The sequence below is a fragment of the Rattus norvegicus genome, chromosome 1 (genome assembly GCF_036323735.1).
Source record: "Rattus norvegicus strain BN/NHsdMcwi chromosome 1, GRCr8, whole genome shotgun sequence".
NCBI classification, from domain to species: Eukaryota; Metazoa; Chordata; class Mammalia; order Rodentia; family Muridae; genus Rattus; species Rattus norvegicus.
The window spans coordinates 43393454-43416870 of NC_086019.1; the positions used below are offsets into that span (position 1 = coordinate 43393454).

General features: G+C 40.9%; 1 protein-coding gene across 6 annotated transcripts in view; it reads left to right on the forward strand.

The window, feature by feature from the left end:
* Ccdc170 (coiled-coil domain containing 170) overlaps positions 1–23417 on the forward strand; it is a 107183-nt gene that overhangs the window by 42444 nt on the left and 41322 nt on the right. For all 6 annotated transcript variants that reach the window (XM_017589887.3, XM_017589888.3, XM_008758712.4 and 3 more), the window contains one exon: positions 21915–22232. In XM_017589887.3, coding sequence (XP_017445376.1) covers positions 21915–22232 — 318 coding nt within the window. The remainder of the gene's footprint in view (positions 1–21914; positions 22233–23417) is intronic.

A 23417-nucleotide genomic window follows, 5' to 3' on the forward strand; every position in this document is an offset into this window, starting at 1 on the left:
GACAAAGTTTCTCTGTGTAGCCCTGGCTGTCCTGGAACTCAGTCTGTAGATCAGGCTAGTCTCAAACTCAGAGATTCGCTTGTCTCTGTCTCCCAAGTGCTGGGATTAAACATGTGTCATCGTCACCTGGCTAGATACATATTTCTAATTGCAAAAAGAGAAATGAAAAATACTTTAAAGAATTTGCTGACAGGATGGCTTACTTTGATGAGATAATAAGAATGTTTTTTATTTTCAACTCTTAGATTTTGAACATGTAGGCAATAAATTTAAAAGATACAAAATTCTTCTTGTACAAAAGATATTAAATGGCTATTCCTCCCCTTCCTCCCTCTCCCTAGCCATCCACTTTTCCTCTGGGGGAACTTGTTATAATTTATTTTTTATTTAATTAACTTGTGTGAGTGTGTATGTTTGAGTGGTGTGCATGCATGCACACGCTTACACATCTGCCGGTATACGAACAGGTGAAGGTTAGAGATTGATGATGGTGTGTGCACTCGTGTGCCTGCGTGCCTGCCTGTATATGCACAGGTGGAGGCAGACATTGGGAGCTTTCCTATTTCTTTCCACTTCATTTTTTGAGACAGAGTGTCCCACCAATCCAGGAGCTCACTAACTAGCCAAACTCTCCTCTCTCTCCCTCCCTCTCTCTCTCTCTTCCTCTCTCTCTTTCTCTCTCTCTCTCTCTCCCACCCTCTCTGTCTGTCTTTCTCTCCCTCCCTCCCCTCCCCTCCCTGTTGCTCTCCCTCTTTCTCTTACCACCCTCCCCTATGCACACTTGGCATTTTGCACAGATACTGGGATCCAAATGTAAATCCTCATGTTTATGCAGAAGCAATCTGAGCAATTCTAGCCTTTAAAAACAACACATGTAAAAATATTGATCTTTCTGGACTTATCCAATGTGCATGTGTATGTACATTTATACATATATACATATATATATATATAATGCCTTCTATGTATTACATGTATAGTTTACTTTTTTCTCCATCTTTATTAAATTGGGTATTTCTTATTTACATTTCAATTGTTATTCCCTTTCCCGGTTTCCAGGCCAACATCCCCCTAACCCCTCCCCCTCCACTTCTATATGGGTGTTCCCCTCCTCATCCTCCCCCCATTACTGCCCTCCCCCCAACAATCACATTCACTGGGGGTTCAGTCTTGGCAGGACCAAGGGCTTCCCCTTCCACTGGTGATCTTACTAGGATATTCATTGCTACCTAGGCAGTTGGAGCCCAGAGTCAGACCATGTATAGTCTTTGGGTAGTGGCTTAGTCCCTGGAAGCTCTGGTTGGATGGCATTGTTGGTCATATGAGGTCTCAAGCCTCTTCAAGCTCTTTCAGTCCTTTCTCTGAATCCTTCAACGGGGGTCCCGTTCTCAGTTCTGTGGTTTGCTGCTGGCATTCACCTATGTATTTGCTGTATTCTGGCTGTGTCTCTCAGGAGAGATCTACATCTGGTTCCTGTCAGCCTGCGCTTCTTTGCTTCATCCATCTTATCTAGTTTGGTGACTGTATATGTATGGGCCACATGTGGGGCAGGCTCTGAATGGGTATTCCTTCAGTCTCTGTTCTAAACTTTGCCTCCCTATCCCCTCCCAAGGGTATTCTTGTTCCCCTTTTAAAGAAGGAGTGAAGCATCCGTATTTTGGTCATCCTTTTTGAGCTTCATGTGTTCTGTGCATTTAGGGTAACTTGAGCATTTGGGCTAATAGCCACTTATCAATGAGTGCATACCATGTGTGTTTTTCTGTGATTGGGTTATCTCACTCAGGATGACATTTTCCAGTTCCATCCATTTGCCTATGAATTTCATAAAGTCATTGTTTTTGATAGCTGAGTAATATTCCATTGTGTAGATGTACCACATTTTCTGTATCCATTCCTCTGTTGAAGGGCATCTGGGTTCTTTCCAGCTTCTGGCTATTATAAATAAGGCTGCCATGAACATTGTGGAGCACATGTCTTTGTTATATGTTGGGGCATCTTTTGGGTATATGCCCAAGAGAGGTATAGCTGGGTCCTCAGACAGTTCAATGTCCAATTTTCTGAGGAACCTCCAGAAAGATTTCCAGAGTGGTTGTACCAGTCTGCAATCCACCAACCATGAAGGAGTGTTCCTCTTTCTCCACATCCTCGCCAGCATTTGCTGTCACTGGAGCTTTTGATCTTAGCCATTCTGAGTGGTGTGAGGAAGAATCTCAGGGTTGTTTTGATTTGCATTTCCCTTATGACTAAAGATGTTGAACATTTCTTTAGGTGCTTCTCAGCCATTCAAAATTCCTCAGCTGTGAATTCTTTGTTTAGTTCCAAACCCCATTATTAAATAGGGTTATTTGTCTCCCTGCAGTCTAACTTCATGAGTTCTTTGCATAGTTTGGATATTAGCCCTCTATCAGTTGTAGGATTGGTAAAGATCTTTTCCCAATCTGTTGGTTGCCCTTTTGTCCTAATAACAGCGTCCTTTGCCTTACAGAAGCTTTGTAGTTTTATGAGATCCCATTTGTCGATTCTTGATCTTAGAGCATAAGCCATTGGTGTTTTCTTCAGGAAATTTTCTCCAGTGCCCATGTGTTAAGAGATTCCTCCCCACTTTTTCTTCTATTAGTTTGAGTGTATCTGGTTTGATGTGGAGGTCCTTGATCCACTTGGACTTAAGCTTTGTACAGGGTGATAAGCATGGATCGATCTGCATTCTTCTACATGTTGACTTCCAGTTGAACCAGCACCATTTGTGGAAAAGGCTATCTTTTTTCCATTGGATGGTTTTGGCTCCTTTGTCAAAAATCAAGTGACCGTAGGTGTGTGGGTTCATTTCTGGGTCTTCAATTCTGTTCCAGTGGTCTATCTGTCTGTCTCTGTACCAATACTATGCAGTTTTTTAATCACTATTGCTCTGTAATACTGCTTCAGTTCAGGGATAATGATTCCCCCAGAAGTCCTTTTATTGTTGAGACTAGTTTTAGCTATCTTGGGTTTTTGTTATTCCAGATGAATTTGCAAATTGTTCTGTCTAACTCTATGAAGAATTGGATTGGCATTTTGATTGGGATTGCCTTGAATCTGTAGATCACTTTTGGTAAAATGGCCATTTTTACTATATTAATCCTGCCAATCCATGAGCATGGGAGATCTTTCCATCTTCTGAGGTCTTCTTTAATTTCTTTCTTCAGAGGCTTGAAATTCTTATCATACAGATCTTTCACTTGCTTGGTTCAATTCACACCGAGGTATTTTATATTATTTGGGACTATTATGAAGGGTGTCATTTCCTTAATTTCTTTCTTGGCTTGTTTCTCTTTTGTGTAGAGGAAGGCTACTGATTTATTTGAGTTAATTTTATATCGAGCCACTTTGCTGAAGGTGTTTGTCCTGTTTAGTAGTTCTCTAGTGCAACTTTTGGGATCACTTAAATATTCTATCATATTGTCTGCAAATAGTGATATTTTGACTTCTTCCTTTGCAATCTATATCCCTTTGATCTCCTTTTGTTGTCTGATTGCTCTGGATAGGACTTCGAGAACTATATTGATTAAGTAGGGGAGAGTGGGCATCCTTGTCTAGTCCCTGATTTTAGTGGGATTGCTTCAAGTTTCTCTCCATTTAGTTTAATATTAGCTACTGGTTTGCTGTATATGGCTTTTTCTATGTTTAGGTATGGGCCTTGAATTCCTGTTGTTTCCAGGACTTTTATTATGAAGGGGTGTTGAATATTGTGAAATGCTTTCTCAGCATCTAATAAAATGATCATGTGGTTTTTATCTTTCAGTTCGTTTATATAGTGGATTACATTGATGGTTTTCCACATGTTAAACCATTCCTGCATACCTGGAATGAAGCCTACTTGATCATGATGGATGATTCTTTTGATGTGTTCTTGGATTCAGTTTGCAAGTGTTTCATTGAGTATTTTTGCTTCGATATTCATAAAGGAAATTTGTCTGAAGTTCTCTTTCTTTATTGGATCTTTGTGTGGTTTAGGTATAAGAGTAATTGGGGCTTCATAGAAAGAATTCTGTAGCACTCCATCTGTTTCAATTTTGTGGAATAGTTTGGATAGTATTGATATGAAATCTTCTATGAAGGTCTGATAGAATTCTGCACTGAACCCATCTGGGCCTGGGCTCTTTTTGGTTTGGAGACTTTTAATGACGGCTTCTATTTCTTTGGGAGTTATGGGGTTGTTTAAATCGTTTATCTGTTCCTGATTTAACTTTGGTACCTGGTATCTGTCTAGGAAATTTTCCATTTCTTCCAGATTTTCAAGTTTTGTTAAATATAGGCTTTTGTAGTAGGATCTGATGATTTTTTTGAATTTCCTCTGATTCTGTTTTTATGTCTCCCGTTTCATTTCTGATTTTGTTAATTTGGACACACTCTCTGTGTCCTCTCGTTAGTCTGGCTATGGGTTTATCTATCTTATTGATTTTCTCAAATAACCGGTTTTGATTCTGTTGATTCTTTGTATAGTCTTTTTTGTTTTTATTTGGTTGATTTCAGTTCTGAGTTTGATTATTTCCTGCCTTCTACTACTCCTGGGTGTGTTTGTTTCTTTTTATTCTAGAGCTTTTAGGTGTGCTGTCAAGCTGCTGATATATGCTCTCTTCTGTTTCTTTCTGCAGGCACTCAGAGCTATGAGTTTTTCTCTTAGCACAGCTTTCATTGTGTCCCATAAGTTTGGGTATGTTGTACCTTTATTTTCATTAAATTCTAACAAGTCTTTAATTTCTTTCTTTATTTCTTCCTTGACCAGGTTATCATTGAGTAGAGAGCACTGGTCAACTTCCATGTATATGTGAACATTCTCTCCTTTTTGTTATTGAAGACGATGTTTAGCCCGTGGTGGTCTGATAGGACGCATGGGATTATTTCCATCTGTCTGTATCTGTTGAGGCCTGTTTTATGACCTATTATATTATCAATTTTGGAGAAAGTACCACGAGGTGGTGAGAAGAAGGTATATCCTTTTTTTAAGGATAGAATGTTCTATAAATATCTGTTAAGTCCATTTGGTTCATGACTTCTGATAATCTGTCTATGTCTGTGTTTAATTTCTGTTTCCATGATCTGTCCATTGATGAGAGTGGGGTGTTGAAATCTCCTACTATTATTGTGTGAGGTGCAATGTGTGCTTTGAGCTTCAGTAAGATTTCTTTTATGTATGTAGGTGCTTTTGTATTTGGAGCATAGATATTTAGGATTGAGCGTTCATCTTGGTGGATTTTTCCTTTGATGAATATGAAGTGTCCTTCCTTATCTTTTTTGATGACTTTTAGTTTAAAATCAATGTTATTCGATATTAGAATGGCTACTCCAGCTTGCTTCTTCAGACCATTTGCTTGGAAAGTTGTTTTCCAGCCTTTCACTCTGAGGTAGTGTCTGTCTTTGTCTCTGAGGTGTGTCTCCTGTAGGCAGCAGAATGCAGGGTCCTCATTGCATATCCAGTTTGTTAATCTATGTCTTTTTATTGGGAAGTTGAGTCCATTGATGTTGAGAGATATTAAGGAATAGTGAATGTTACTTCCTGTTATCTTCGTATTTGGAGGCAAGATTATGTTCATGTGCTTTTCTTCTCTTTGTTTTGTTGCCAAGATGATTAGTTTCTTGCCTCTTCTAGGGTGTAGCTTGCCTCTTTATGTTGGGCTTTTCCATTTATTATCCTTTGTAGTGCTGGATTTGTAGGAAGATATTGTGTAAATTTGGTTTTGTCATGGAATATCTTGGTTTCTCCATCTATATTAATTGAGAATTTTGCTGGATACATAACCTGAGCTGGCATTTGTGTTCTCTTAGGAACATCTTATGACATCTGTCCAGGATCGTCTGGCTTTCATAGTCTCCGGTGAGAAGTCTGGTGTAATTGGTATAGGTCTGCTTTATATGTTACTTGACCTTTTTTCCTTACCACTTTTAAAATTTTTTTATTTGTTTTGTATATTTGGTGTTTTGGCTATTATGTGACAGAAGGAGTGTCTTTTCTGGTCCTATCTATTTGGAGTTCTGTAGGCTTCTTGTATGTTTATGGGCATCTCTTTTTTTAGGTTAGGAAAGTTTTCTTCTATGAGTTTGTTGAAGATATTTAATTGTCCTTTGAGTTGGGAGTCTTCACTCTCTTCTATACCTATTATCCTTAAGTTTGATCATCTCATTTTGTCCTGGGCTTCCTGTATGTTTTGGGCCAGTAGCTTTCTTCATTTTACATTATCTTTGACAGTTGTGTTGATGATTTCTATGGAATCTTCTGCTCCTGAGATTCTCTCTTCTATCTCTTGCATTCTATTGGTGATGCTTGTATCTACGGCTCCTTGTCTCTTCCTTTGGTTTTCTATATCCAGGGTTGTCTCCCTTTATGCTTTCTTTATTGTTTCTATTTCCATTTTCAATTCCTTCACCTGTTTGATTGTGTTTTCCTGGAATTCTTTCAGGGATTTTTTTTTTTTGTGTTTCCTCCCTATAGGCTTCTACTTGTTTATTTATGTTTTCCTGCATTTCTCTAAAGGAGTTCTTTATGTCTTTCTTGAAGTCCTCCTTCATCATGATCATATGTGATTTTAAATCTAGATCTTGCTTTTCTGGTGTGTTTGGATATTTGGTGTTAGCTTTGGTGTGAGAGTTCGGCTCCGATGATGCCATGTAGTCTTAGTTTCTGTTGCTTTAGTTCCTGTGCTTGCCTCTTGCCATCATGTTGACTCTGGTGTTAACTTGTTCTGCTATTTCTGAATAGCAGAATAGGTTGGACCATCCTATAGTCCTGTGTGTCAGGAATGCTGTAAACCTGTTTTCCTGTTTTCTTTCAGTCAGTTATTGGAACAGAGTGTTTTGCTTTCAGGCATGTAGTCGTTCCTGTCTACTGGTCTTCAGCTGTTCCTGTGGGCGTATGTACTGAGTCCACCAGGAAGGTCACTTGGAGCAGAAAAGTTGGTCTTCCCTCCAGTCCCTGTTCTGAAGTTGCTCCTCGGAGCTGGGTTTCAGCTCACCATGAGGGTAGCCACCGGAAGGTATGCCCTGCCTTCTCTCGTGTCCCTGTGCACAGGGGGCCCAGATGGCGCCTGGCGTTTTCCTCTAGAGTCAGAAATGTGGGCAGAGAGTATTCTCCTCTGGCTTCCCAGATGTGTCTGCCCCTCTGAAGGTCTAACTCTCCCTCTCACGGGATTTGAGTGCAGGGAACTGTTTGACTGGGTCCCTTCAGATCTGGGCGCAGTCTTGACCGCAGCATTCCTGCAGCTTGAGTGCCCTTATCTTCCTCCTCCCAGAGGTCCTATACAGTTTCCTCTTGGACCATGGATGTGGTTAAGGGTGGGCAGTACTGGAGGTCTCTCCTGCCCTGCAGTCTCAGGAATGCCCACGTGTCCGGGTGGTGAGCTCTCTCTCCCACGGGGTTTGGGAGCAGGGAGCTGTGGGCCGGGATCAGCGAGGTTCGGGCCATAGGTAGAAACCGGAAGTGTCTGGTCCCAGAGGAATTTTGCCTTTGTGTGTCTTGAGTATACCAGGCAGTTCACTTGGAGTAGAAAAGTTGGTCTTACCTCTGGTCTCGGGTCTGAAGTCGTTCATTGCAGCTGGGTTTCAGCTCTCCGTGAGGGCAGCAACCAGAAGGGCCTGCCCTGCCTTCTCTCGGGACCCTGTGCACAGGGGGCCCAGATGGTGCTAGGTGTTTTCCTCTAGAGTCAGAAATGTGGGCAAAGAGTAGTCTCCTCTGGCTTCCCAGGCGTGTCTGCCCCTCTGAAAGTGTAGCTCTCCCGCCCATGGGTTTTGGGTGCAGGGAACTGTTTGACTGGGTCCCTTTAGATCCGGGCACAGTCTGGATCACAGCGTTCCTGAAGTTTGAGTGCCCTATAGGTTTACTTTTAATAAAATGACAATATACTAAATACTGTAATAATTAAGGCCATTATAAAGAATTTTTCAGTCGCTTTTCTTTGGCTGTGATAGAATACCCTCACAAAAAAGTAGTTTTGGGGAGAAAGCATTTATTTTGGCTTACCATTCCAGATGGGATCCAGTCCATGATGGCAGAGAGAGCATGGCAGCAGGAGTATGACCCCACCTGATGGTCAGGAGGAAGGCCGATCATATTTCATCCACACACAGGAAGCAGAAAGAGAGGAAACCGAAAGTTGGGCCAGCTATAAAACCTCAAATCCCCAGTGACATATTTCCTCCAGAAGGGCTTCATAACTTCCCCAAACAGTATCTTCAACTGGGACCAAGTATAGAAATAGATGAACCTAAGAGGTCCATTTCTCATGTAAACTGCAACAATCCTATATAACTTTTCATTTGTCACCTGTCATATAAAGCAAAATCCTAGAAAACACTAGATCCGGATGGATCCAAGTGTGTAGACACAGTAATTCTGAGAGGTGTCAATGTAAGGACATGACTCTTAATTATGAACTTTTATTTATAGAATGAATAACTTAATCTTTTCCAACTAGCTAGTGGTTGTTTGAATGTGAGACTAAACTCCATATATTTAACATTGTATAAACTTTTAATGTGTTTTAAATTATGTGATCAAGAAGTCTATTATTGGGTTAATAATACCCACTACCTTCTAACAGCTAAAGAAAGTTGATGCAGCCAGTTAGGGTATGTGCTGTGGCTCTAGTCATAGATGGAGACCTTTTGGTTAGGCAGTGACTATGTGTTCCAGAGAGGCTCCATGACAGAAGAAGGTCCAATGGTCTTCTTCCTCATACCTTCCTTATCTACAGTGACATCCCTGGGTTTGACAGTGATTCATAGTGATTTATTACCTCCCCACATCCCCTCCCCCTGCCCTCCTACGCCCCCACAAAAGCAAAGACTGTCACTATCATTAGCATCTTGTAGATAGCTTCTGCTGCTACAACCTAGTGCCACAGGTTTGGCTAGAGATCCAGCAGAGTGAGAACCTGTGAGTCTAGCAAGGCCTTGGGTTTAATTCTCAGTAGTACCAAAATATAAGAGAATAAAAATTCAAAAACATCCAGAGTGGATGGCTTAAACTATAGTAAACCAGAAGTGTGAAGTCAGGTGCTGGCATGACTGAGGTCTTTTTCCTGGCTCGTAAATGTCACCTTTTTGATGTGCCTCACATGGCAGAAGGAGAGTAAAGAGCAGAGGGAGGGGGATAGGATAGGGTGGAAGGAAGGAGAGAAGGAGAGAGAGATCAGTGGGAAGGAGGGAGAGGGATAGGTGGATAGGTGGATGGACAGATGGTAGATAGGCAGATAGGTTGCTTGAAAGCATTTGCTATGTGGCTCCAGGTTGGCCTCCAATGTGCAGCATTCCTCCTGCCCTAGCTTTCCAAAGGCTGGGATGATAGGTGCATGCTCTATACTAGCCTGGTCTCTTTAGTGTAACTGTGTGTGTATATAAATGTGTGTGTATATATGTGTATATGTATGTGTATATATATGTGTGTGTATATATAATATATATGTATATATATAAATGTGTGTGTATATAATATATATGTATGTATATATTATATATGTGTGTGTATATGTATGTGTGTGTATATGTGTGTGTATATATATGTGTGTGTATATATAATATATGTGTGTATATATGTGTATATATGTGTATATATATGTGTATGTATATATATGTGTGTGTGTATGTGTGTATATATATTACATATATGTATATGTGTGTGTGTATTTTTTCTTTCTGTAGTTACCTGAGATATCTGTCAGGTAACAATTATGAGGTCATAACTTTCTCTTTTTGCCTGTGGTGTTGGGAATTGAACCTGGGGCCTCCTGCATATTAGTCAAGAGGTCTACCATGAAGCTATACTCTTTATCTTCGCTCCTTGGAACATTTGCATTCATCAACTCTTTCCTGGATTAACTACCCCCTCAGCAGTGGCAAATTTATATTTATATGCTAGACTATTTATATGTTTAGAATCCCACCTATATCAGCTACCCGCCTCTCTCCTTCTCCCTCTCTCTCTCCTTCTCTTTTTCCCCTTCCCTCCAGGCCTCTCTTGCTTGCTACCTTGGTTTTCTTAAAGGATCCACAACCCAGAATATGGATACATGACTGCTCAGCTGCTATAACTCTATTAAAAACAGTTTCTTTTTCATTCTCACACAACTATTTTCATTGTTTTGCTGTCAATTTAAATTCTTTGAGCTTTTTGCATATGAAGTTCCTTTGAGATGGCCCTGTGACCCTGCATGGCAACACTTTCATGCTTCCTTGCTTTCAGGATAGAGGCTATCCCAGGCTCACTTGTAGTTTTCAGGTTGCCAGTCCAAACCACTCGCTTCCCTAGGGAGTTTAGGTTCTACTTGTCAAGGGACAGTGCTTAGGGACCACACGTTCTCCAAGAGGTGTGCTCACTTCCTGGAGGTGTGTCCACTTCCTGTACCTTTTACCTTGCTGTACTATTACCACAGTAATGGCGCTAGCTGCTCGGTGAGGTTGTGAGGTTTATTCAGGTTCATCCAGTTATCAGTTGCAAGGCTGGGACCCGAACCCACATCACCACATGCTCTACTTCTTATCCATCATCCCCTTTGCATGACGGTCACAGCATCACAGGAGGGTGTTGGCAGGGATTATTAGTGGAAGAACAATAATAAACAGCCACACAACTTCCTTAGTGAGCATTAACTTTCAAAAAGCGTCTCTGGACATTAGTAGGAGATTAGTGAGAAAGCATGCCGTAATATTGCATGAAACATGAAAAAAAAAGCAATTTCTTTTCTTATATAAGTGTCTTTGCTTGGGAGTGACTCTGGAAACTCATCCACTTTGGCTCCAGGTTCCTACCAGCATCATAAAAACTGTAAAATAAAAATTTGGGCAATAAAAACCCGAGTTCTTTAATAAAGTGCTCATTCATAGAACTATTTATTACTCTGATGATTTACTATCAAAAAATACTGTCAAGTGCTTTTCCCGACACGTTGATGGCCCCAGAAAGAACCTCCAGACTGCTTTCCAAAGCTCTACTTTTGAGGTAGGAAATTTTATTTTTACTAAAGTCCAGATGTATGTAAGAGGCGGAAGTAGTCACACAGCCGGGTGCCTGTGTCTACAAACTCTAGCTACTGTTTTGCTTAAATTTAAGGTCCCCCTTTAATCTCAGAATTCAAGAGGCAGAGTCAGGAGGATCTCTGACTTAGAGTTCAGCCTGGTTTACATAGTAAAATCCAGGTCAGCCAGGCTACACTGTAAGACCCCTCCTCTAAAAAAAAATCCCATGTGTTTTATCACATGTAGTAAATATATTGTTTGGAAATCTTTAGCAGTCATTTTGTTTGGGTACTGGGGTGGGAACTGAAGTGAAGGTCTTCTCAGGGGTCCTCTGGGCATGGTCTGCCTACTCAGCCCTGGTGGCACTGGGCAGGGTGAAATGAAGGATTACTGCCTGTTAAGCACATGTACAGCTACAGCACAAATATTACAGTGTGTTTAAAAAATCCAGCTGTATTAAAAGTCATCGCTTAGCCCACACAAGCCACACACATCTTTCCTAGCGTCCAGAAGTTAACGTCAGAAGTTAAATATACACATTGGATTTTCAATAGTCTCTTTTCTTTAACACTGTTGAGATTTTTCTTGATTAGAATGAAAGCTAGGGACTGTGGTGGTTTGAAAGAAAATGGCCCCCATAGGCCTATAGCGAGTGGTTCTATTAAGAGGTATGACCTTGTTGGAGTAGGTGTGGCCTTGCTAGAGGAAGTGTATATTCAGGGGCAGGCTCTGAGGTCTCCTACGTTCAAGCTATGCCCAGTGTGGCACACGGTCTCTTTCTGCTGCCTTCAGATCAAGGTGTGGAATTCTCAGCTCCTTCTCTAGCACTATGGCTATGCCACCATGCTTCCCACCATGATGATTGTGGACTAAACCCCTGAAATTGTAAGCCAGCCTGAATTAAATGTTGTCTTTTTTAGGAGTTGTCTTGGTCATGGTGTCTCCTCACAGCAATAGTACCCAAAATGAAGACAACACCCTTAAACTACCAGCGGAAAAACTAAACTCTTCCTCACTTGAGTTGCTTTTCTTCAGATTTTTTTTAAAATCACAAAACAGTAGAAGGAAGACTCAGGCTCGGTTTAGATGTCTAAGATCCTGGCTTCAGAAGCAATTGAATATGCAGTCCCAGGCATGCAACTCTATCTTTTGACTCTCTGGTTTCTTTTAAAATTATTTGTGAAATAGGAAAACAATTTTTTTGTTTTTCGGAGCTGAGGACCGAACCCAGGGTCTTGCGCTTGCTAGGCAAGCGCTCTACCACTGAGCTAAATTCCTAACCCTAGGATTTAAGGATATATCTTTTAAATATTTCTATTATTGAGTTATAGTTAATAATCTCTTGATATCTATGGGGGATCCAATTCAGAAGCCCCATACTTAACATCTGTGGATGTTCAAGTCATTATGTAAAATACTACAGTTGAGTATACACATCTTCTCATAGACTTTAGGTTATCTCTAAATTACTTCCAATACTTAATACAATCAAAATGGCGCACAATTATTTACAAGAATTTACAAGGAGAGACTCTGCATCTAATTTCTGCGTATTTTAAAAAATTTTTTTTACTAGATATATTTTTTTACTTACATTTTAAATGTTATTCCCCTTCCTGGTTTCCTGTCCATAAGTCCCCATCCTCTCTCCTCCCGCCCCCCCATACAGGTATTTTCCCTATACATCCCCCTTACTGCCCACCCCCATATTCCCCTGCACAGGGGGTCCAACCTTGTAGGGACCAAGGGCTTCCCCTTCCACTGGTGCCCCAACAAGGCTATTCTCTGCTACATATGCAGTTGGAGCCCTGGGTCAGTCCATATATAGTCTTTCTGTAGTGGTTTAGTCCCTGGAAGCTCTGGTTGGTTGCCATTGTTGTTTTTATGGGGTTGCAAGCTCCTTCAACTCTTTAAATACTTCCACTAATTCCCCCCGGGGGTTCTATTCTCAGTTCAGTGGTTTGGTGCTAGCATTGACCTTTGTATTGGACATGCTCTGGATGTGTCTCTCGGGAGAGATCTATATCCGGTCCCTTTCAGCATGCATTTTTTAGCTTCATCAATCTTATCTAGTTTTGGTGGCTGTATATATATGCCACATGTGGGCCAGGCTCTGAATGTCCGTTCCTTCAGTCGCTGCTCTAAACATTGCTTCTATATCCCCTCCTATGGATATTTTTTTCCCCTTTTAAGAAGGAGTGGGAGCATCTGCATTTTGGTCATCCTTCTCCTTGAACTTCCTGTGGTCTGTGGATTACATCTTGGGTAATTCGAGCTTTTTGGCTAATATCCTCTTATCAATGAGTGCATACCAAGTGTATTTTTTTCTGTGATTGAGTTACCTCACTCAGGCTGATATTTTCTAGTTCCATCCATTTGCCTATGAATTTCATGAAGTCATTGTTTTTGATAGCTGAGTAGCACTCCATTGTGTAGATATACCGCATTTTTTTTGAACCATTCCTCTATTGAAGGGCATCTGTGTTCTTTCCAGCTTCTGGCTATTATAAATAATGCTGCTATGACCATAGGTGTGTGGGTTCATTTCTGGGTCTCCAATTCTGATCTATCTGCCTGTCTCTGTACCAATACCGTACAGTTTTTTATGACTATTGCTGTGTAATACTGCTTGAAGTCAGGAATGGTGATTCCCCTGGAAGTCCTTTTATTGTTGAGGATAGTTTTTGCTTTCCTGGGTTTTTTGTTATCCCAAATGAATTTGAAAATTGCTTTTTCTATCTCTATAAAGAATTGAGTAGGAGTTTTGATGGGGATTGCATTGAATTTGTAGATTGTTTTTGGCAAAATGGCCATCTTTACTATATTAATCCTGCCAATCCATGAGCATAGAGATCTTTCCATCTTCTGAGGTCTTCTTCAATTTCCTTCTTCAGAGACTTGAAGTTCTTGTCATTCACATCTTTCACTTGATTGGTTAAAGTCACACCAAGATATTTTATATTATTTGGGACTATTGTGAAGGGTGTCATTTCTTTAATTTCTTTCTCAGTCTGTCTATCCTTCGAGTAGAGGAAGGCTACTGATTTGTTTGAGTTAATTTTATACACAGCCACTTTGCTGAAGTTGTTCATCAGGTTAAGTAGTTCTCTGGTGGAACTTTTGGGGTCACTTAAGTACACTATCATGTCATCTGCAAATAGTAATATTTTGACTTCTTCCCTTACAATTTGTATCCTTTTGACCTCCTTTCGCTATCTGATTGCTCTGGCTAGGATTTTGAGAACTATATTGAATAAGTAGGGAGAGAGTGGGCAGCCTTGTCTAGTTCCTGATTTTAGTGGGATTGCTTCAAGTTTCTCTCCATTTAGTTTGATATTAGCTACTGGTTTGCTGTATATTACTTTTGCCATGTTTAGATATGGGCCTTGAATTCCTGATCTTTCTAGGGCCTTTATCATGAAGGGGTGTTGAATTTTGTCAAATGCTTTCTCAGCATCTAATGAAATGATCATGTGGGTATTAGCTTTGAGTTTGTTTATATAGTGGATTACATTGATGGATTTTCGTAATATTAAACCATCTCTGCATCCCTGGGATGAAGCCTACTTGATCATGATGAATGATCATTTTGATGTGTTCTTGGATTCGGTTTGCAAGAATTTTATTGAGTATTTTTGCGTCAATATTCATAAGGGAAATTAGTCTGAAGTTCTCTTTCTTTGGTGGGTCTTTGTGTGGTTTCAGTATAAGAGTAATTGTGGCTTCATAGAAGGAGTTTGGTAGTGCTCCGTCTGTTTCTACTTTGTGGAATAGTTTGGACAGTACTCCCTGTGTACTTTTGACCTGTGTTTGGATGGATCCATGTATGTGGAAGCCAGAGCAACAGAGAGGTGACTGTGACATCTGTGGACTACTCGTTGTGCCTCTGATGCACCATTTATTTTTACTTCCCTAGAGGTTATCTAGAGGTTAAAATAAATATGAGATGATTTGAAGAGGAGGCCTGTGGAATAAACGTGGAAGTAAAAAAATGAGTACACATAGATTATTGAAGAAATTAAAGCAGGCTAAAAATCACGCAGCATGTTGGAAGAAATGTTAAGTTAGGTAATTTTCTATTTAGTTCCCGGTTCTCATGGGAAATATGAATTATCTTTAATTATTCTACCTATTTTGAGACAAGGTCTCTCTATGTAGTCCTGGCTAGCCTGGAACTATGTAGTATGAAGCTAGGTTCAAACTACACAGATCAACCTGACTCTGCTTCTCAAACACCGAGATTAAAGGCGTGTACCATACCTGGCATATTTTATTATTTCAATTTACTAATCATTTTTGGCAGTGCTGGATATCGACCTCAGGGGCTGTGTACATTAGGCAAGTGCTTTAAAGACTTACCTTTAAAAATTTCCCTTCTACCTGGTGTCTAGCCCTTTCTTGACTGTTCTTGCAGTTCTAGCTGGAGCAATTCCCCACCAAAGGAAAAAGAGACTAGAATTTCTACAGTTTATGCCCTCACCCTGGTAGTGTCTTACTTCACAGAATAAACTAAAATCCCCTTTATTCCTCTTCTCCTCCCCTCTCCTTCCCTCCCCTTCTCTCCTCTCTGCTTCTCTCCCCTCCTCTGCTTTCTCCTCTCCCCTCCTCTTCCTTTCCCTCTCCTCTCCTTCCCTCGCCTCCCCTCCCCTCTTCTCTTTTGCTTTCTCCTCTCCTCTCTTCCCCTCCTCTCTCCTCTCTTCCCCTCCTCTCTCCTCTCTTCCCCCCTCTCTCCTCTCCTCCCCTCTACTTCTCTTCTCTCCCCTCCAATCCCTTCCCCTATCCTTCCTCTTTTTCTCATTTCTTCAGATTTCTGTGAATTTAACCCAAGGCCTTATTTATGCAAGGCACATGACCCTCAGATATATTTACTTAGAAAAAAATTCTCAGAGACCAGGAATTGGTCTTGCTAAATTGCCTAGGCTAGACATGAAAGCATTCAGTAGTCCAGGCAAACCTTGACCCTTCTTAGCTCCCTAAGTAGCTAGTATTTCAGGCCTGTGCTTTTGATTCCCCTCCTTTTACTTCTTAGCATTTTATATTACTTATACTACGATATTGACATTGTCAAGGTTTACATTCTGCTTTTGTTAAATTAAATTTTATTAGATGGTTTATCTTTAGGGTAATTCTAAAAATTTACAATCAGAACAGCACTTAAAGACTACATGATGCAGTTTTTTCCATTATTATGAGTCTAATCTTAGCCGTGATAGAACTCATCAGATTCCGCTGTAAAGGTTCAGTGGGAACTGTCCGTGGTCCTTGGGCACAGAACAACCAGCTCAGGGCAGTGTTTATAGCATAGGCCAGGAACACAGTGGCTTCTGGGGCAGAGGAAGCTGCGGTCATCCAGCACTGAGTTTGCTAATAATGAGACTCTTTCAAACTTCAGCTACATTTGTCCTTTTCAACATACACAATGGCATTGGGACAGCTTTGATGGGGGAAAGGTCAGCTCATCTGAAGCAAAATGTCGCCCTGTGGCTTCCCCATCATTGAGCATCTGCTAAAGTAGAACAAAGCAAATCCTCCTCACAGCCCTCGGCAGGGTGAAGGCTCCAGTTAAAGAAAATCTCCGCCTAAAACACAACTTCAAAACTTCTACCCTTCTTTCTATGCACACACTCTAGGATGATGTCTACCAGGATGTGCGTGTAGGGTCATAACTTTTATTCATTTTGAATTAAGTTCTGAATAATTCCTCTAAAAATAAAAAATTAATTAGTAGAAAAATTAGCTAGCAGTGCAAAAAGCACAAATCCAAATTTCAAGTGTTAGAAACCACAGCCATAAAATGAAAACTTACTGTAAAAAGAGTAAGTATAGGAAAGAGAATCCCCCAAGCCACATCCATCCTACTTTAAAAGTTTGTGCTAGGAAATTCATAGAAAAGATCTTGGATATAGTCACAGGCTGGTTTCACAATAATATTGGAACAAAAGTTAAAATTATACATCTTGGTGTTAAAAAAAAAACCAACCCCAAACTAGCTACAAGCACGTGACAAGGGGCAGTGCGTGTGTCTGCCCTGAAGATTGTGATCACACACTAGCTTTGCATTTGTTTGCTAAATGAGGCTGCTTTGGTTGTACTGATGATGCTGACAGAAGTGCGATCATATTTTAAGACATTTGCAGAAGCTGCATGTGGTGGCTCTCCAGAGGCAGAGACAGGAGGATCACCCTAAGTTAAAGGCCAGCCTGATTTACTTCACAAATTCCAGGCCAGCCAGAGCTACACAGACAGATTCTGTCTCAAAACAGAACAAGAGAAATGGAGACCATTGCAGGAGTAAACCCTCCTCCTTACAGAGGTTTGCTGAACTCAGGATCACAGGTGTACACCCTCACACCTGGCTTCCCAGAGATTTTAAGGTGATTTCTTTTCAAGTTCAAAAATATCTATTTGTAATTTGTATCTAAAATAAAACAAGTCACTGATTTCAAAATCCATCACGGGTCCAGTGTTGACACACACTTTCACTCACTATCCCATAAGGTGTAGTGTTTCTCAGTGACATAACTGTATTCTAACTGTAAAATTGAATATTTGTCATTTTTATGACTCACCTAACCCATGGCAGCTTCTCCTTCTCCTGCCTTTTTCTTCATTGTGGTCCCACAAAACCCAAACCCCACCTATGTCGTTTCTTCTTAGCCAATGGCTGCTGGTATCTTTATTTATCAATCAGAAATAACTTGGGGCCACGGTGTACATGTGAACCCTCTCATCTCTGGGACAACCAGGTCTTGAGAGCATCTCTACTTTATAATTTTGCTTGTAGTTATATTTTTCCTTTGTGATTTTCTTTTTGGGGGACTAGAATTATAGTTTTTAAAGACATTTGCATATTACATATTTTTAAGGTATTATATCAAAAATGTATACTCAAATTAATCCTATTCTGCCTGGTGGGGAGTTGCAGGGTTTATTAGTTTTAACTGCAGTGGGTAGAGTTAAACAGCTGATGTTTTAATTTTATAAAGTTTAGAATTGGGGGAATAAGCTTCAGCCAGAAGTTCCCACCTTGATAGGAGCTAATTGTTGTATTTTTAAGAGATAATTTGATCTCAGGCGTATATAAATCCATATTGTAGTTAGCAAATTCATGATAGGAATCAACTGTTTGTGCCTGTCTTGTGTAAATGTGTATGTGTTGTGTGTGTGTTTGTGTGTGTCTATGTGGGTGTGTGTGTGAATGTTGTGTGTATGTATGTGTTTGTGTGTGTATATGTGTGTGTGTATGTGTGTGAATGTGTATGTGTTATGGGTGTGTGTGGTTGATGAAGAATCTTTTCCTCTACAGCTCATTATTTTAATTTTTTTTTTTTGAGACAGGATCTGTCACTGAACCTGCAGTTCACTCATTAGGCCAGACTGTCTGCCCCACCAGCACTAGGGATCTGCCTGTCTCTCCTGCCCTCACCAACCAGCAGATCTCTTGACTTTTTAAATCTGGGGCCTGGGATTTGAACTTAGGTTCTTACGCATTTGAAACAGGTACTTTATGCATTGAGCCAACATCACACAAACAATTGAGGGTATTTGTTTAATTATTTAATTACTTAATTATTTAATTATTTATTTATTTTCATTGATTTTGGCCACCTTATATTATTTAGAGCACCTTTGTTAAATGTAATAGTGAAGTCATTGCTATTTAGCATTTTAGTATTTCTGATTTAGTAGGGCTGAACCTAAAGATCTGTTTATCGTTTATTATTATTATTATTATTATTATTAATTACTATTACTATTATTTTGAAATTTTGAGACAGGGTCTCTGTAAGTCCTAGAACTTACTATGGTAGGCCAGGCTGGCCTTGAACTCACAGAGATCCACTTGCCTCTACCTCTCAAATGCTGGAATTAAAGGCATCTAGTGTCACACCCAGCAAGATCTGCTGGTTATTACAAAATATTTTAAGCATTACTATCTGCATAGGGCCTCTCCTTATTTGCAGATGTGTCCTCAGTGGAGGTCACCTCTGAGTTTCCTGGAAAAGAAGCTGTTTGTTTCTCCTTCTGTGTCAGTGTGGTCTGACAGCAGTCACCCGGTCCTGGCTCTCCATGCTCCTGCTACTGTATGTTTCATGCTCCAGTGTACCCTTGAGGTAGCCATGCAATGAGACGCCATTCCGGTGGCTTGCTCCTGGGGACTGGATGGGTAATTGCATGTGCAATCCAGAGGACATCTATTTCCAGCACAACAGAGCCTCAGAATGACTAACCAGGATGCTGGGGAGCGGCTGTGCCCAAGGTCTGCTGCTGGTTCCGGATCCTATGCCTCATAGAGAGACAACTCGGAAATTCACCAGGCTGGACATTTTCAGGAAAAAAAATCAAACTGAACTATGTAATTAGACACGATTGTGGGTGCTTATATTTAAAAGGATGAAGTGCTTTGTTGTAGACCCATGGTTGTCAACCTTCCTAATGCTTCCACCCTTCAATACTTATACTGTGAGGACCTCCAACCATAACGTTACTTTCATTACTACTTCATAACTGTAATCTTGTTACTGTTATGGATCATAGTGGAAATATCTGAGATGTGGCCCCTACGAAAGGATCATTCAACCCCCAAGGAGGTCACACAACTCACAGACTGTGAACCACTGGTCTAGGGGAGTAGTCTGATAGTAGAAACCTTCAAAGCTGTTTGCTGTTCTTTTGGTGTTAGGGGACATTTGGCTAGTCTACTTAAAATTGTGAGTATGTCTGCCATACTGTAGTATCTGATAAATTTGATTTCTTTCTTTCTTTGTTTATTATTAATTTTTTTATGTGTTGCTAGCATGTTATATGTATGGAGATTGAAGGGCAACTTATGGGGGAGTTGGTTTTCTCCTAGTGGGTCTTGGGGATTGAACCCAGGTCTTTGGGCTTGGGGACAATCACCTTTAACCATTGAGCCATTTGGCTCTGATAGATTTTTTTTAAATATATCATAAAGGTTTTTGTGAAAAGATGCTTTCAAATATCACTGACAATAAAACACTCTTGCTTTTGCACGAGGGGCTTCTTTCCATATATAAGCTAATATGTAATACTCTATATGGCTTTGGAACTCTGAACTCATTAGGGTTAACATTTATCCTGTGTCACTAAATTTAGGATGTTGATTTTCTAAGTCAAAACGTGAGTCCAGCTGATCATCACCAACACTGATCCTGGTTACTAAAACTGAGCGAGTGAACTGATACCACACTCCCATCTGAAGAAAAATTTGTAAATGCTAAAGATATGGTGTCTCTGAAAAAGGACTCTTGGCTCTACTTTTAGGCCTGTGATTTAATTAGCAGCATCGGTGAGTTCTCTTGAAAAAGAGAAAACCAAAGCCCTAAAAAGAGAAGCATTTTACAAAACCATCTCTATGATGAACTGTTACCTTTCCGGCCTACTTGCTTTTGGGTGGCTTTTCTTTCCAACTGAGACTTTCTTGCTTCTTTCTTTATTTTCATTTATTTATTTGTTTTATAACCAACATAAAAAGAGAAGATGTATTTATGAGGTAGAATATAGTGTTTCAGCTCACCTTTTTTCCTGTCTTCTCTCTGTTGGTGGAGATAAATCCCTTTAAAGACCATTTCTAATGTAAAAAACAGTGTTTTAACTAACAGCCAGAAATATTACTGGTCTCCCTTGGGTGAGTCTCTGCTCAAGGATATTGTCTCTTTTTAGTGCCCATTGCCCCTAACATTCTATTTTAAATAAAAAAGCAAGCCCCAAATCCTTTAGTTAAGTAAGCAGCAAGACTGTGAGGCAGATTAAACAGTTGTTTGATCTTATTTTCTGGATTTCTGGATTTCGTGTGTTTTGGCACTTGACTGAGTATGTCCTTGTCTACCCCTTTCCACAGACTTCCCCACCATAGAGCTATCACTCAGCCTCTCTTCTTTAGGTTTCATTGTGTCTAACTCACAGAACAGTTAAGGTTAGTCAGCAACTGGTGCTGCTCTTCTCTGTGTAGTGACACTAGACATAGTCTAGTTTCTCTCTCTCTCTCTCTCTCTCTCTCTCTCTCTCTCTCTCTCTCTCTCTCTCTCTCTCTCTCTCTCCCTGAAACACTTTCTCTGTGTAGCTCTGGCTGTCCTGGAACTCACTCTGTAGCCCAGGCTGTGTGAACTCAGAGATCCACCTGATTCTGTCTCCTGGGTGCTGGGATTGAAGGCTTGAACCATCATGGCTGTGTGTGTGTGTGTGTGTGTGTGTGTGTGTGTGTGTGTGTGTGTGCGCCAGTCTAGTTTTTAAACATGGGATCAAAGCAGCAACTTTTCAAATAACTTTTTCTGAGACACTGTCCAATGTAATCCAGGCTAGCCTCACACTTGCTGTGTAGCAGAAGATGGCTTTGAACTTCCAATTTCCTGCACTCACTTCCTGAGTGTTGGGTTTTCAGTTGAATACCACTGCACCTGTTTTATTGTGATGTTGGGGCTAGAACCCAGGGCCCTGTGCATGCTAGACAGGCAGTTCTTTTGGTTAAATACACCGATTTATCTATTTATTCTTATGTGAGTGTTTAGCAAACATGTATGGATGTAAACCAAATGCATGCCTGGTGCCTGTGGCGGTCAGAAGATGGTGTCAGATACCCTGGAACTGAAGTTTTATATGGTTATGAAGCACCAAGTGGGTGCTGGGACACAAATTTGGGTCCTCTAGAAGAGTAGCCTGTTCTCTTAACCACCAGGCTGTCTCTCCAGCCCAAACAATTTTATTTTATTAAATATTGTGCACCAATGGCGGGATCTTAGAGTCAAAACTGTAATGCACATCTAACCCCATGATCTTGAGTCACGGGTAAGCAAGGGAAGCAAATACTCTTCCAAATGCAGACTTACCCGTTTCATTCTGTAACTTCTCAGACTTACCCGTTTCATTCTGTAACTTCTCAGACTTACCCGTTTCATTCTGTAACTTCTCAGGACTTGCTCAGTGCTGCGGAGGCAAGAACAGCTCTAGAAAGGGAAGCTATGCTCTACCAAGAACGGCTGCTTGCGTCTCAGCGAGCCTGGGATGCTTCGAAGCAGGAGTTGAACCAGCTGAGGAAAAGCTGCCAGCAGCTGGATGTGAGCCTGAAGGCCAGCAGGGAGGCCGCCACAGCCTCACAAAGCCAGAACGCCTGCTTCAGGGAAAAACTCGCAGCTCTTCTTTGCAGCAGATTCGACATAGCTGAGTCCACTGAGGACGCCATATTGGAGAAGATTCGAGTGCTAGGCATTGAGGAAGAGAACCAGAAAAGGGTGAGTAGGCCATGGCTACAATTTCCTCAGAATATTCAGCAGCCATTCCATTTCTGGAATTAGTTAACATATAATGGAGTATGTTTGCTTCACTTCCAGCTGTTACATAGGAAGGCGGGAGGCATTCATGGAGTTGGGGCTGTCCATGCTGAGTCCCATCTCTCCTACCCTTTTACACATGGTGGTATGAACTCCCCCAAGACCCTGAGATCACAGTTATTGAAATTTTCATTTCCTTTCTCTAGTTCTTTGTCTCTTCTCCCTCCTCTGCCTCCACATGTCTGCGTGTTGTATGTATGTATCTGCTTGTGTCTGGGAACATGCAGGGGTATGGGCCTGTGCCGACTGGAGGTAACTACCAGGAGTCTACTTTTTTGAGACAGGCTCTTTCAGCCAATCCCGGGGCTTGGCAATGTAGTCAGTCTCTCTAGACAGCCTGCTTGGGAGAGTCCCTGTCTTTGTCTTTCAAGGTTAGAACTACAGGCAAGCCACAAGGCCTGTAGGCATTGCCATTTAATGTCGGTTTTGGAGGCCCATGCCTGGCTCTCTTGTCACACAGTGAATATTTTAAGCATGGGGCCATCTCCCCAGTCCCAGTGATTCTTTTTCTTTCTTTTTTGCAATGTTGATGATAGAACCCAGATTTTCTCACTTGGAATGACGCTCTATCACTGAGCTACCCTCCCGACTTTTAAAGATTTTACTTTCTCATCTTATTAGCAACTAGTGCAAGTAAAGGTCACAGTCCCTGTTCAAAACTGCAAAACTCTTCAGGTTCATCGTGTCTTTTCTTTTTGTGGGGAGTGAGTGATTTTTTGAGGTAGAGTTTCATTATGTAGCCCAGGCTGGCTTCCAGCTCACAGTGGTCTTCCTGCTTTATAAGGCCTCATGAGTGCTAGGATTGCAGGCCAACCCCACAGTATTCATTTAAATTTAGGGTATTCATGGGTTTATAAAATTAAATATACGACAAAGCCATCTATCAACCACACACAGCTCTCTACAAGGGTTTAGACTGTTCCTCATTGCCAGCCACACTTACTGTGCTAACACGGAACCTGCGAGCTACTCTAGGTGGGATAAACAGAGACTATAATTTGCTTGAGTTATTTATGATGAGGATTTGTTGTCCTGAAGGGTCAGGCCAGGCCAAGTCTTGCTAGGAAATAAGTTATCAATATCTAC